We start from the raw sequence: 15,126 nt of genomic DNA, 5'->3' as shown, positions 1-15,126 counted from the left end.
ATGACGATTGATAGTGTTATCATATCTTCAAACTATTCTAATTGTTTTATCTCACATCTAGCGGATTCAAATTAGAATCGCCTGAAAGTGATTTGAAAATAGAATTTCCTCAATGGTTCAGAAGAAAGGTAAATACCTTATATTCTAATTTATAAGATAAAACTAATTTATATTATAACTTAAACGTATAATATTATATTTCCTTATAGATTTATCGCCTCGAAAGAGAATCGCCTTCAGAATGTACTAACGAATGAAAGGCGTTGGCACATGGTCTGTTGTTGCAACTTCTTACACTGCCTACATAGTAAATGGTGTTCTATTTGTTGTGCTTAGCCATGATCTCCAACGTACTACTCAAAATAGTGGCATTCTTACATAAGGAGTAAACGGTACACCATTCTTCGGTCAACTGGAAGACATCATAGAGTTGCACTATTTACATGGTTACTCAGTTGTACTCTTTCGTGGTAAATGGTTTAATGCAACATTAGATAATGGATGTTTAATTAGTAAAAAGAATATAATTGTTATCGATACCGGTCATGCATGGTATGTCAGTAAAACATGGTATGATAATCAACAATACATTTTAGTCACTCAAGCTAAACAAGTGTTTTATCTCTAAGATCCTAATCGAAACAGTAACTGGAGGGTTGTGGAAGATGCTCATCATCGAAAACTTTGGGATCATCCAAGTATCGGTGTTAATGAGATAGATGTGTTGAGTGACAGTCGATCAAATAATTTTTCCTTAGTTTTCGATTTAGATGATGATGATGATGATATATACTCTGGTGACGATGATGATATGTACTCTTTAAATAATGATAACGATGGTGAATCAATTGTGACTACTACTATAAACGATGACAGTTTTTTTAATGATGACGATGATGGTGGTGGTACATACTCTTCAGATAATTATGGCGATTTCATAAACGATGACGAATTCATTAATGATGATGTTGTACATGTATATTGTTCTAGTGATGATTCTGATTGATGGTATGTTATGGTTGTTATACATTTGATTGTTTAAAATTGTTTATTAGTTTTTTTAAAGTATGTTTAGTATATTTTCTAATTTTGTTAAACAAATGGTTACACATGTTGCGAGGGGGCATGGAGGAGACGGCGGGGAACGACCTCCACATGAGCTCGCAAGCAAGATACCGGCAGATTGTCAATCTTGTAAGTTATATGAAATTCTTAAATATATTGGATATATTTTTAAAGTTTTAAATTTATAAATTTTCAATTCTATGTGTCAATATAACAAACCCGACGTGTCGGCGTGGAAATGGAAGATGCTTAAATATGCAAAAAAAAAAAAAAAAAAAAAAGTTCAATGTTAGTGGTCAAAAACCTTTACCTGTGGAAGTTGATAGCATCGAGGGAACCTATAGATTCATAAATACAAATGAAAAAATGTTGATAAGGTTTATCTCAAACTTTGTGACAAATCATGTACCACTCTATTATAGGATTTGGAGACGTGTTCCTTTCCATTACTATACAGCGATATATCCTGAGATTGAAGTAAGTACAGTACATACTTTTTATATGTGACAAAATTTATACTTTTTAAATATATTTTTTTACTAATTAAATTTGTTTTTTTATTGCAGAAATATTTTGATCTTAATATGTATCAGGGTACATGTGTGTGGGAAGCCATTTGAGCGGCTGTACAGAGTGATTTCCAAAGAGCTTATAAAGAGCAAAAATATCAAGTGAAATTTTTTTTTGATGGGGTTGGTGGATATAAGGATGTGGAAGGTGTAAGACAATGTCCACCAGATGATATGGACGACGAAGCTTGGGATAAGATGATTGATCTTCTTTTTTTGGATGAGGGTAATATGAAGCAGTGTGAAAAAGGTAAAGAAAGTATGTCCAAACTTCCATTTACGAGTTCCCATGAAAGTAGAATATATGCAAATAGACGATGTGAGGAGGCAATTAAATTTATTTGTATTATATAAAAAATTTATTAACACTTATATAAATATATTAACTGTTTTTGGCTTTATGGAGCGAAAAATGACAAGACTCGCAACATATAGAAGGTAGGAGACATGCAATTTAAAGAAAGTCGGGGTTGGTGTACACCACAAGCAGAAGTAGTTTGGGTAACTAATAAACAAAGTTAATAAGTTATTTGATAAATATGTTATTATTACTATAGTTAGTTTAAGGAATATTATTATTATTATTATAGTATATAAATTTAGTTATTTGTTTTAATTAATGTATTTTTATTGTTTTCTTTATTTTAGAAAAACATTCTGTAACATCCGGATTTCCAGGTATATTATTTCATGTGTTTAATGTTGAGGTTTATTGAGTGACTCGACGAGTTGTGAGTCCAAATTGTCGAGTAGAGTCGAGTTGACAGCGTGGGATTAATGAATGGACTCGATGAGTCAGAGAGCTGACTCGCCGAGTTGGTGATGTGTTGTGAAACCCTAATTACCCGGGGTTGGGGCCTATATAAGGGAACTTATGCCCCCATTTCTGCCTCACCAGCTGCTAAACCTTTCTGTGTGAAACCCTAAATGAGTGTAGTGAGCTAAAAGAGTCTCCAAGTTAACCTTGAAGGATTTTAGTGCATCCTAGAGGAGGAAGTGGAGTTTGTTCAGCAAGGAACAAGAAGGAGTTGTTGGGGTACAGACCATTTCATCCAGAGCTTCAAGAGGAAGGTAAAAAGATTGAATTTTTCCCCTTTTATTTGGTTAGATCTCATGAGTTGAGAAGTTAGGGTTTTCATCACATTTTATTTGGGACTTCGAGCATACTAAATTATCAAGAGGTTTAAAACCTCAGATCTGGACCTTGTGAGGTCCCTAGAGCCCAAAAGTCCCAACTTTATTCATCTATTTGAGGATTATGGTGTTTAACACCTTGTGAGAACATGTATTGGTAGATTGGAGCAAAACCACCATGCATGAGCGTAAAGATCTAAGTTGTACGTGACAACTGAGTCTTGAGATGCTAGATCTAATGTGTGGAGTGGTACATTTGCTTAGCATCGTCTGAATGAGGATTAAGTTTGAATGGACTCGACGGGTCGATAAGCCGACTCAACAAGCCGGTGAGGGTTTGTCCCGATGAGCTTGATCATGCGATAACTCGGTGAGTTGGGGGTCAACTCGACGAGTCACATGGGTGCACTCGGTGAGTCGGGTCAAACATGGACTGTTGACTCGATTTTGACTTCTGTTGACTTTAGGGTTGGGTCAATCATGAGTAATGGAGACCATGGAGGGGTAAATGGTCTTTTATCCACTTCAAGAGTTATTGAGAGAAAAAATAGCCTTCGGTTATTAGAGTCGTGAAAATAGTATTAATTAGAGATATTCATCATTTGTGTTAGGCGGAGGCTAGTTCGAGATTCGAGTACGAGGTTATTTGCTTACTTGCTTGCAAGGTGAGTCTTCTCACTATACTTACCATGAGTGGTATCTTTGTATGATTGAGATGTTTTATGTGCTTACATTGTGTATTGTTATATCCTGCATTATTTCTTTGTGATTTATGTTGTGTATTATTCAGAGCTTATAGAGTTACGACCGAAGGGTCCATCAGAGTTGTGGGACCGGAGGGTCCCACTCAGACACATTGACCGGAGGGTCTTACTATGTTATAGCCTCGAGTGGCTAATGAGATGTGTGTGGTATTTTAGGGAACTCACTAAGCTTCGTTCTTACCGTGTTGTGTGTTATGTGTTTCATGTTTTCTCAGGATCACGGGAAGACACTGACTTGATTGTACATACCAGTGAAAGAGTTATGTTTTGAGGATCCTGGATTTTAATCAAACAATTATGGAGTTGCGATTTGTAAATTAAATAACTAGGATTTTTGTGAAATGTGTTATGAGAATTATATGATTTTAAATGAAAATTTTTGTTTGAAAATTTACGGTGTTACACATTCAATGAGAGAATATGTTGATGCAATTAGAGCTCGAGGAGAACAAAAAGTTTAATGAAGAACATTGTCTTGCTCATGCCCTCGGTGAGAGATGTGGGCATATTCGCGGAGCTGGATAGAAACCAAGCATCAACAATAATTTATTTCCAAATGAACATACCAAATGTTTCAAAGCTTCCCCATCTCAATCTTCAGATAATCCCCAAGTTGTTATATTAACCCAACAAATGCAAATAATGCAACAACAAATGCTACAAATGCAACAAATGTATAATAACACTTTCGCATCCATCATTCCTAACTTACAACCACAACCAATGCCACAATTCCAGTTTAATCTCATTATGTTTTCACAAAATAACCCCGAAACAACCAATGACCTCGATGATGATGATGATGATGATGATGATGATGATGATGATGATGATGAGGAGGAGGAGGAGGAGGAGAACTAGAATGATAATGAGAACAATGTTTGTTAAAACTTTTTTTTTGTTATTTTGTTATGTGGTAGAATATGAATTTGAATTTTAAATGTATGTTATGTTTATTAAGTGTTCGATATTATTCTGCAAATATCCTTTTTGGATTTGTTTTAAAAAAATAGATTTGTTATATGTAACAAAAGTTGTGAATATATATATATATATATATATATATATATATATATATATATATATATATATATATATATATATATATATAAAAGGCTATACCGATGACATATCGTTGGTATAGCTTTATAACTGTAAAAATGGTTTTACCAATCCCGACGATAAGTCGTCGGTATTACTAGAACGGAAGTTGGCTGGCACCTACTTTTCCCAACGACAAGTCATCGGTATTGCTATTACTTTTCCCTACGACAAGTCATCCGTATTGGTTTAACTTTTCCAGATGACAAGTCGTCGGGATAGAATCCGAATAAAACTTTTTCTTATTTCATCGAAAATCAATCACGACGACCATTTGACGACGACATGCCGTCTGGATTAGTTATTATGTACCGACGACTCCTGTCCGGACGACATTTTCGACTTTTACCGACAAAGCTATGCCAACAACTTTTTACAGACAAAATGTTGTCTGCATAACTTTATTGACGACATGTCGTCGGTACAATGTCCATAATTATCGTCTGCAAGGGTTCGATCCTTGTAGTGCCTCTCTCATCATCTGCTTTATTAAATCACCTACCCTTAACTCCCTGGTCTATTTCTTTCTCTCATCCATTACCACCAAAAAGAAAAACAGTTGCTTTGGATTTTATAGACAAACACATAGCTTAAAGATGAACCTAAATATTGTATTTTGAAGATGTGTTAGATTGATGTTTTGCACTTGCTCATCATCTTCTTCCTCGTGTTTTCCCTTCCCAACCCCAATATGTCTCTCCTGTGTCTTTTCATTTCTCTAAATCAGGAATTAAAAGCTAGACTTTTTTTGACATGTTTGATTATTTAATATCGTGAACAAAATGGAATCGATATTTAAGTAAAAACTATTTGTTTGAAAGAGATCTGAAATATAAATGGAGGAATAAGTTGTAGTGATGGTGGTTAACTATGGTTTTATGGGTGGGTGAATGATGATCATCGGAGAAGACAAAAAGTACAGCCATAAATCACGTTAAGGTGAATTTGACGCATCAATAGTGGGTGGTTGTAGCAATTCGATAACCCATATCTTCACCGATGTTTCACTTCAGTTCACCGGTAACCACGAGTGGTGTCAATGGATGATGGTTCTATTTGAATGATCGTTTGTAAACACTTTCCTTTTGTTCTCATTTAAATGTATGTGTATGTTGTATATCTTTGTTTTACAGTGATAATTTATGGATTGATTGTAATTAGCATTTAGAAAGGAAAAATAGAGAATGACAAGTGTTAGTTGGATAGAAACTCCCTTTGAAAATGCTTACCAATCCCTTTATAAGTGATCACGGTGCCAATGTTAAAGTTGTAGAGCAACAACGTTAAAAAATAAGAGATTTAATTTGGAAAGCCTATTCATGATCACCGGTCCAAGAAGCTTCCCAACATCAATTTATGAAGCTTCCTAGCTTCATAATGTTATCAAGTTAATGCTTCGTAGTATTATCAAGTCCAGTTTTAGTTTTTGAGATTCATGTATATCTTCCTTTGCCTCACCAATTACACATGGTTTGCTTAAAACTTGTCATTTATAGTGTTATATCCCAAATTGGCTCGACCCTAAAGGGATGTATGGTTTGCGACCATACAAACCCCCAAAAAATTAAGTCATGAATTTTAGCCAAATAGTTTAATTAGTATATAAATATGTATCATTTTATACAATACTATTCAAAAAATTACATATTTTGCCCTACAACTTTTATTAATTTGCATTTGTGATTTGACTCTTGTTAAGTAACTAGCATTTGAGTACATACTATGAGGATGGTGGATAAACACAAAAATTTACAAAACGAAGGGATAAACTGATAATTTATAAAGTTGAAGGTGGATTGGTGAAAATAATATTTAAAAAAAAATGATTGAAAATATTATTTTACAAAATAAAATGATTTTTTGAAAAGTAAAATAATCAAAAACATTTAAAAAAATAAAAAGATGAAAACTATTATTTTATAAAATAGAGGAGTTGAGGGAAAAGTGACAATTATAAAGTAAAAAAATTTGAAACATTATTTTACAATCGGAAAAACTGATATTTTAAAAATAAAACAAACGGAAACATTATTTTACAAAATAAAGAGATTACAAGTTAGGAATTTGAATTAATGTTATCATTTATGCTTTGATATAGTTCTATATTATGCATTGGGAGTGGTGTCATTCTATTCAAGTTGGATTTTATTTATATTTATAATTTAAAGTAAATTACATGAATAGTCCTTGTGGTTTGGGATAATTTATGTGTTTGGTCCTTAATTTATTTTTTTTTTAACTTGGACGATCCTTATAGTTTGGTTTTGTTACGTCTTTGGTTCCTTCCAAACATAAAATGATAATTTTACCCTTATTAATTTTTTTATTTAATTTTATTTTTAATTTTTCATAATTATACTAGACAAAAAGTTATTTGAGTATGAGCGATCTTTCTTAAAACTTTACACACACACACACACACACTCTCTCTCTCTCTCTCTCTCTCTCTCCAATTGTTCTTCATACTCTCATCGAAGGTTACTTCACCAAAATTCATCGTCGTAGTTCATCACCAAAAGAAGTCATGTGAGTTCATCACTAAAACAAGTTTGCTGCCCTTCACCAAAACCTTTCACCGGAGTTCATCGATCTCGCTGGAAACTGTAGATTGTCCAAATCTATCATTTCCTCTCCTTCCTCTTTCTCGCCAGCAACACTTTTATTTTCTAGATGTGCCATGTTTTTTCCAGCTAGCAAACTCTAGCTAACCTAAAGAACCTAGTTTTTCTTTTGCCAACAAACCCTAATGAATATGACATGTCAAGACCAGTGTAGTGCAATTGATGTCAATGACATGATCAATGTATTTGATTTTCTCGACAAAGCATTTCAATTTCTGGATCGATGGTGCAAGTCCAATGGTTCAATTTGGGATTTATGTTTTATGTCTGATTTTAAAGAATTTTGATTAGGATTCATCAAGTCTAAGGGTTTGATTTTGGTGTAAGTCAAACGTTTGTTTTAATTAAATATATGTAGGATGGTTTCCTTGTGCATGAATTGAGGTTCATCATATTTAATTGGGAAAATGACACTTACGCCCTATAAAGTTTCTAGGGTTGACCCTTTTAGTCATTTAAGTTTTTTCGTGGTTTTATGAGGGAACCAAGTTGTGAGCAACCTATTTTTTTAGTCCCCTTAATTTGTTTTAGCCGGTTTAAGGGACATATAGACAAAACTTGGGACCCACCCATCTCTCTCTCTAATCGCATCTCATCTCATATTTGTAAGCTAAACAACTGATTTGGTGAATACCATTGCTGTGAAATTACTTTCTCATTCTCTCAATCTGTAGCTGTTTGCAGAAATCTACTTCTACTGTTGCTTTAATGTGATGGAAACAGCGGCTTCACCCACGACTATGGAGGATTGTTGTGTCAAAGTAGCAGTACACATAAGGCCTCTAATCGGAGATGAAAATCTTCAAGCGTGTAAGGATTGTGTCGCTGTCGTCCCTGGGAAACCTCAGGTTAAGGAAGCCCACTCACTCATCTCCTAATCGTCTCTTCTTTCGTTGATTGCTGATTCCCTACTTTGGTTTAAGTTTTTGGTGGCGTTGATTGGTCTAAGAGATAAATGAAAATGAGTTATGAGAGATCCAGTAGATCTCAAATGTGAAGTAACGCAATTACTATCACTTATACCACTACGATTACGCATCAAGTTTCTCTTTATTTTAACTTATTTGGGGGAAATCTGAAGAGCCATCCAAGATGCATTTTTTTGTCTGTGATAGTATTGTTCGTGATATGAGAACTAACTTAACTTTTAGTTGTGATGGTGCTTTCTGGAAGTGTTTTTTGTCATTAATTGGGAAATTGCATGCGCAATTAAGATTTATTGCAGATTAACAATCTCCGGCATGATGAACTTTCCGGTGAGGAGGCAGACAGCAGGGAGATTGATTAGAGATGATCCTTTGAAAGCGGGGCTGTGCCGACTGAAAAATATCTCGACTGAGCCCAAGGCCTACCGTAGGACTTGGTTTAGAAGATCCAAGAGATTGATTGGAGCTGATCCTTTGAAAGCGGGTCATTTTGGCATACAATATGTCGACCTCCATCCACGGCAACAACAGTGATAATGGGTGGGTGTGGGTTGTGTTGGCAGCCCAAGAGAACACGATGGTGGGTGCTGGAGTCGATTACAATTCAGTGGGAGGGAGGGAAAAGTTGACTTTCACAATGTGTGAAAGAAGTACCGGGTGACTCCTTCATTTTGGCCAAAAGGATGTAATTGACTCGAAAAACAGAACTTCGTTCCCTTATAAGGCCACAAAAATTGTTTAGGGACTAAAAAGATTAACCCTATAAACTTTATAGGGCGTGTGTGTCATTTTCCCTATTTAATTTGAGGGAATGTATTTCTATGTCTCAGGAGGTTCATTCTGATTTAATTTCAAGGAATGTATTTTTAGTTTCCTTGTTCTTTGACTGTATTTCTATCGATTGTATTGATTATATTTTGAATGTATTTGGTTTGATTGTATTTGTTGCTGGAAAGATGTCGGAGTACCGTAATATGAATGGAATTGTCTGAAAGATGTCAGTGTAAAGGAATTGTCGGAATGGAAGAAGAAGGCGAGGGGTAAGTTGGTGGAGTGGTAAAGAGATGGTGGGACGTATTGGATTTAATAATTATATAAGATGTAAGTAAGTTAAAAAATAAATTAATAAGGGTAAAATAATCTTTTTATATCTGGAAGGGACCAAAGATGCAACAAAACCAAATTATAATAACCGTCCGAGTTAAAAAAAAAAAAATTGGAGACCAAATATACAAATTACCACAATCCACAAAGATTATCCGTGTAATTTACTCTATAATTTATGTCTTTTATTAATCTTGCAACACCACGTAGGCTTTCATAAACAACACTGAAAGTGCATGCGTGCATGCCTCTTGCATTGCTTCTTATTAAATTATGTATTATTTAATTCGCTTTATTTTTTTAAAGACATATTAAATGCTAGAATCCAATGGCATTAATCAATCAAATACCATATTTGGAAGATTACCATGACCAACCATATTTAATTTTTAGATTTCTAAAGTGAAAATTATACTGATATTTGTGCAACAATAGAAATATATTACACCAAAGGAAGATCAGATAAACCATAACTTCACGAGGGGTATTTAGACAAACAACAAAGATCAGGGACTTGAAACGGAAATTTACAAACACACGGAGTCACTCTACTTCTCGAAATAATCCTCGGTCCTTCCTTTGAACCCAATTTGCCCAAAAGTTAGGCATATAAAGAGTCCCAAATGCCATGTCACCAACCACAACCTATCCCATCAAAAGAAAACAAATATTAATTAACACAAATCCTATTGTCAAATAATATGTATTTACACATGAAACTTTTCTAAAGAAAAAGAATTATAATGACTTTTAGAATTACATAAACAAAAGCTAAAAGATGACCATTGTGATCCATTTATGAATAAGTGGGTTATTTGAGTTATTATTATTATATAATGGCCGTGAAGTCACTCAAATATATCTTTCAATGACTACAACATCCCAAATCCACAAATATACTATAATTATAATAATAGCCTTTTTAATCAACATTTATAATATTAATTGTACTTTTTGATACGAAAGAATCAAAAGCCTACTTTATCTTAACCATTAAAAACTTGTAATTAGTATTTAACACCAAATGGTTATATAATATAAGTTTTAATTAAACTAACCAAAATTGTGAAGTGAGAGCTGGAGGAGTGGGGAAGTGAGCGAGCTCAGTTCCAATGCTTCCAAAGAAGAGTCCTGTCAAACTGTCACCGTTGATTGCTGGTATGCTTGATGGTGCGAGCCATCCGATCAACCCAAATCCTATCACATTCAAGTCTCTACGTAGCCAGTCTCTTTCAAAGCTAACAATGTTTAATATCATTATATTAACAAAACAAATCAACACAAATATATATGTAATGTTATACAACTTATAAAAATTATATATCATTAATTTTTCAGTTGAAGTTTTATATTGTATATTTGAATTACTTGAAGATTTATTTACCATGTATATTTGCCACCTGAAGCATGTGAAACCCTCAAAGGGTTCCTTGTTGTTGTTGTAGACCTCAAAAAGGCTGAAAACAAACACAAATACAATTATTAATAAATTTGATAAGTATTTGACAAAGGACATTTTATTAAGAAATTATAAGTTTACCAGTTTAATTACCCATAGTTAATAAAATATAACTTGGATTTATTGTTTCTATCAGAAAACATATATACATCATAAGTTGATAATTACTAATATTATAGACCATCAGATCCTCTTATAAGTATGCGTGACATTATAAGTCGTTAAAGTCTTATTTGATTTGAAAGAATTGAATGTAGATCGATATTATTAACAGAAAATGATCAGAGTATGAGTATGCAGTGTATAAATCTTGCAATTTATCGTTATATATGATGAAGAGGTGGTGGACGTTGACCTGAATTTAAGGTGGTTTGCTTGCGGTTGAGTGACGACGGCGATGAGAGGGAGGAGGTGGCCAAGCCGACGACGGTTGAGGTTGCAGCGGCCATCGGTGCTTCTCTCTGATCAGAACGATTGAAGGGATGGATAATGGTGGTGGGTTGTTTAGGAGTTTTGATCATATGGTGTAGTGGAAGGATAGATTCAAGTGGTTCTGGATTGCATGGGTTATTAGATGTTCAATAGCATCTCGCCACGTAGATGTTATGTGGATAATATAGATCTTCAGTCAGATCTACACCTTGCCACGTGGTAGATAAAATGGATTTGTCTCTTAAGTAACTGATGATGTATACTTTTTGAAAATTTTATATATAAAAAAAATTTAGAACTTAAATACAAATTGATTAAGTTAAAAAGAAAAGCATTAGTTTAATATAATAATTTCAAATATGAAAAGGCTGTATTGTCTTTCAATAAAAAATTACATAAAAAATTATTATTTATTATTTTTGTATAGTTTAATATTTTACTTTTATTTTTAGTATACTAATTTTTATTTAACTATTATTTTCTTGTATATTATTTTCAACTTAGATTTAAAGTTTTTAATATTCTAATATTTAACTTGATATAATTTGGAATTTAGAATTTGTGATTAATATATTGTTTTAATTTTATATGATATTATTTAATTATAAAATAATAAATATATAAAATAAATAATAAAAAGTATGAATAAAAGTATAAAACGATGATGTTAAGTGTAATACTCCAAATTAGGTAATACCCCCTTTATATTCTTGAAATATAAATTAGTGCATAATGGTCCCTTAGTACGTTGGGCGTACTCCAAGAGTACGCTTAGCGTACTAAGGATGGATGATCGCGGAGGGTTGGCACGTGTGCTGGGCATACCATGGGGTATGCATGGCGTACGTGACTGATGGTCAAAACCCTAATTTTTGGACTTGACACCTATTTAAGCATCCTTAAATCATTGGGACTAAATCATAACCAGCCTTTATAGCCTTATATCGTCTCTTAACCTCATATTTCCTTGTGAGTGTGGTTCTTGAGCTTACAAGGTGTGTTGGTGGACATTTTACAGAGCATTCAAAAAGGAGAAGGTGGTATTCAAGCTTTGGGTGTCATTGAGCTTCTAGATCCTGCATCTAGAACATCTTGAGGAAAATTTGGAGGTATAAAGTCATAATCTTGTCATCCTTTTCATTATTTTGAGCTTTGTTATGGAGTCCCTTTTTAGCTTTTAGACATTCTTTTGTGAGTTGAGAAACTCCAGAGACTAGAATAGATAGATCTGAGCTCCTTCAACTTGTTCAATGCATAAAGGTGTGTAACACTCTAAATTTTCAAATAAAATTTTCATTTTTTAAACCACGTAAAACTCAATATCACATTTCTCAAAAACCACAAATGCATCGGTTATCAAAAACACAAATAAACAAAATGACTGATAATATCCCAGAATCCTCAAACATAATCTCGAACAGGTGTGTACAATCAAGTCGGCGCCTTTTCGTGATCCTGGGAAGTACCTGAAACACATATTACACAACATAGTAAGCACGAAGCTTAGTGAGTTCCCCAAAATACCACATACACAAATAATAAGCCTCTCATGGCTATAGCTCGGCAGGGACCCTCTGGTCATGCGCCTCGGTGAGGACCTTCCGGTCTCATGGCTCGGTATGGATCCTCCGGACATGTGTCTTAGTGAAGACCCTCCAGTCTCACAGCTCGGGTTGGACCCTCCGGTCCTGTATCTCAGTGAAGACACTCCGGTCTCACAACTCGGTTTGGACCCTTCGGTCCTAACTCAGAAAGGCACAAAATAATATATATCATAAATCACAAAGACAAAATGTTTAATATCACATAACTCAGTATAAGCACATAATACCCTCCAGTCGATAACTCAAATAAGACCCTCCGGTCATACAGTATTACCACTCAGGTAAGTATAGTGAGAAGACTCACCTCGTAAGAAAGCAAGTATATCTAGTACCCCATGAACAGTCTAGACTTTGCCTACATAATATAATCATCTCTAATTAACACTTATAATCACAACTCTAAGAAGTTAGGCTAACCTTTTTCTTCACTCTCGGAAAGGGTGAAAGACTATTTTACCCCTCCATGGTCTTCACAATTCATATCTTGACCAAACCCTAAAAGTCAACGGAAGGCAACACTCGAGTTAATTGTCCATGTTGACCCAACTCGTCGAGTGCATCTATGCGACTCGTCGAGCTCTTTCGTTTTCTATAAAGTATCGGGAAAATACAACTCAACTCGTCGAGTTGTCTCACCAACTTGCCGAGTTGTAAAGCGTACAGACTGTTGGGGAAAACCATAGCTAACTTGTCAAGTTGGCTCATTAACTCGTCGAGTCCCTTCAGTTATTCTTTCATTCAGACGTTTTTAAGCAGAGCTAAGGCCTCATACTCTAGATCTTGCCTTCTAAGGCTGAAGTATCACGTAGAGTTGCAAGCTTTACGTCCATGCATGGCATCTAGGTCTCAAAATGACAAAATATGCTCTATAGAGGGTTTAATGCATGAAAGTTGGCTAATAGCTTGATAAAGCTCGAGTCTTCTGGCCCAAGGGACCTCACACTGTCCAGATCTGAAGTCACAATTCCATGGCAAGCTCAAACAACTTAAGGACCCAAAGAAAAGATGGAAATGACCATAAACTCCTAGTAAAGAGATCTAACCAAACAATGATCAAGGTGATAGCTTTTTACCTCCAAATAGCAGCTAGCACTGATAGAACCCCGAATCTAATTGCTTCTTCTCGTTCCAGGCCTTTTGCTCTTCAGCCCCCTTCCAAAAATGCACTAGAAAATATAATCTTAGCCTTTCTCTCTCTTTCTCACACACACACACACACAAATGAATACAACTCGATTAGGTTTTCTCACAGAGGGTCAAGATGATAAGGGAGGTGGAAATGAAAGCTTAAGTTCCTTTAAATAGGGTACAAACCTTGAAAATTAGGGGTTTCACACTCAACTCCTACATGTCGAGTTGGGGGTCCTCCAAATCGTCGAGTAGACTCTAAAAATCATGTGGCCATTTAACTCTCTACTTGGCAAGTTGGGGCCTCCAACTCGTCGAGTTGCTCTGACAACATGAAAATAAATTAATTAAATATAATACCTGGGATTCGAGATGTTACAAGGTGACATCTTGATGATGGTTTGAACCCCATGCATAAGTTAGAAATCTTAAATGATGTCTTAATGTAATGTATGGACTATTGGAGTAATTCATGGCATGCAAGGGCATAAAGGTTCCAACTTTATGCCCTAGGACATCTTATTAAGTCCATATTTGAAGTTGAACGTTGAGAACTGGAGTACTAAGCACTTAATGGTCGTTTAGTTCATAATCTGTTTGTACGTCATGCGTAACTAGTTGTACGCTGCGCGTACAGCTTCTCAGTCAAATATGCTGTGCGTATTGGAGTGGTACGCAGGGCGTACGCACTCCAGTGGGATTTTGTGCTTTGTATGGGCTTGATGGTGTAATGTGATTTGATAAGTGTTGGGCCTGGTCCCATTAAGAGTTGTGGGATAATATTTTGAGTTGGGCCATAATTGTATTAGTAGGGCCTTATTGGGCTATATGGCCCATTAATAGTTTTATCATGGACCTTAGGCCTATTATCTAAGGAAAGACTTTTGGGCCACTATGGAAGGACTTGGGCTTAGGTGTTTGGACTCTTTAATTAGATTATGTTGTAATCCTAATTTAGGTTTATGATATTTTGGTTCAGTGTGTAAGTTCGGACTGTTAGGTGAGAAGTGTTCGGGTTCAGCTGACTGAGGTGAGTCTTCTCATCATACTAATGGGTCGAAGGCACCAATGTCGGCCCATATTCTTATATGTTTATAGTGGTTGATATGCATTGTATGGTTAATAGTATGGAATGATTCATATGAAGACCATGGGGGAGTCCATGGCCCTGGTTATCAGACTCTGGGGGGAGCCCAGGGCATTCCAGGTAAAGACCATT

The 15,126-nt window shown here is 35.0% G+C and overlaps 1 protein-coding gene across 1 annotated transcript; it reads right to left on the bottom strand.

Annotated features, from left to right (window-relative positions):
• Positions 1-9,653: 9,653 nt before the first annotated feature.
• On the bottom strand, positions 9,654-11,281 carry PSAO (photosystem I subunit O). Its single transcript, XM_078963768.1, has 4 exons — positions 11,099-11,281; positions 10,669-10,741; positions 10,343-10,522; positions 9,654-9,929 (listed from the first exon to the last, which is right to left on the bottom strand). Exons 1-4 carry the CDS (start codon positions 11,262-11,264, stop codon positions 9,833-9,835), a joined length of 516 nt encoding a protein of 171 aa, XP_078819894.1. The 5' UTR covers positions 11,265-11,281; the 3' UTR covers positions 9,654-9,832.
• Positions 11,282-15,126: the final 3,845 nt, after the last annotated feature.

Source organism: Lactuca saligna, chromosome 7 (genome assembly GCF_052625555.1).
Source record: "Lactuca saligna cultivar CGN05327 chromosome 7, ASM5262555v1, whole genome shotgun sequence".
Lineage (NCBI taxonomy): Eukaryota > Viridiplantae > Streptophyta > Magnoliopsida > Asterales > Asteraceae > Lactuca > Lactuca saligna.
The sequence above is the reverse complement of the archived record's forward strand: the minus strand, read 5'-3'. Positions and strand labels throughout refer to the sequence as shown.

What these genes read in the sequence shown, in the direction of transcription:
- PSAO (XM_078963768.1), bottom strand. Translation starts at nt 11,264, where the DNA reads ATGATCAAAACTCCTAAACAACCCACCACCATTATCCATCCCTTCAAT. An exon ending in TCAGGTGGCAAATATACATG is followed by an intron (nt 10,523 to 10,668) that starts GTAAATAAATCT and finishes AAACATTGTTAG; the next exon opens with CTTTGAAAGAGACTGGCTAC. An exon ending in GCTCTCACTTCACAATTTTG is followed by an intron (nt 9,930 to 10,342) that starts GTTAGTTTAATT and finishes TTGATGGGATAG; the next exon opens with GTTGTGGTTGGTGACATGGC.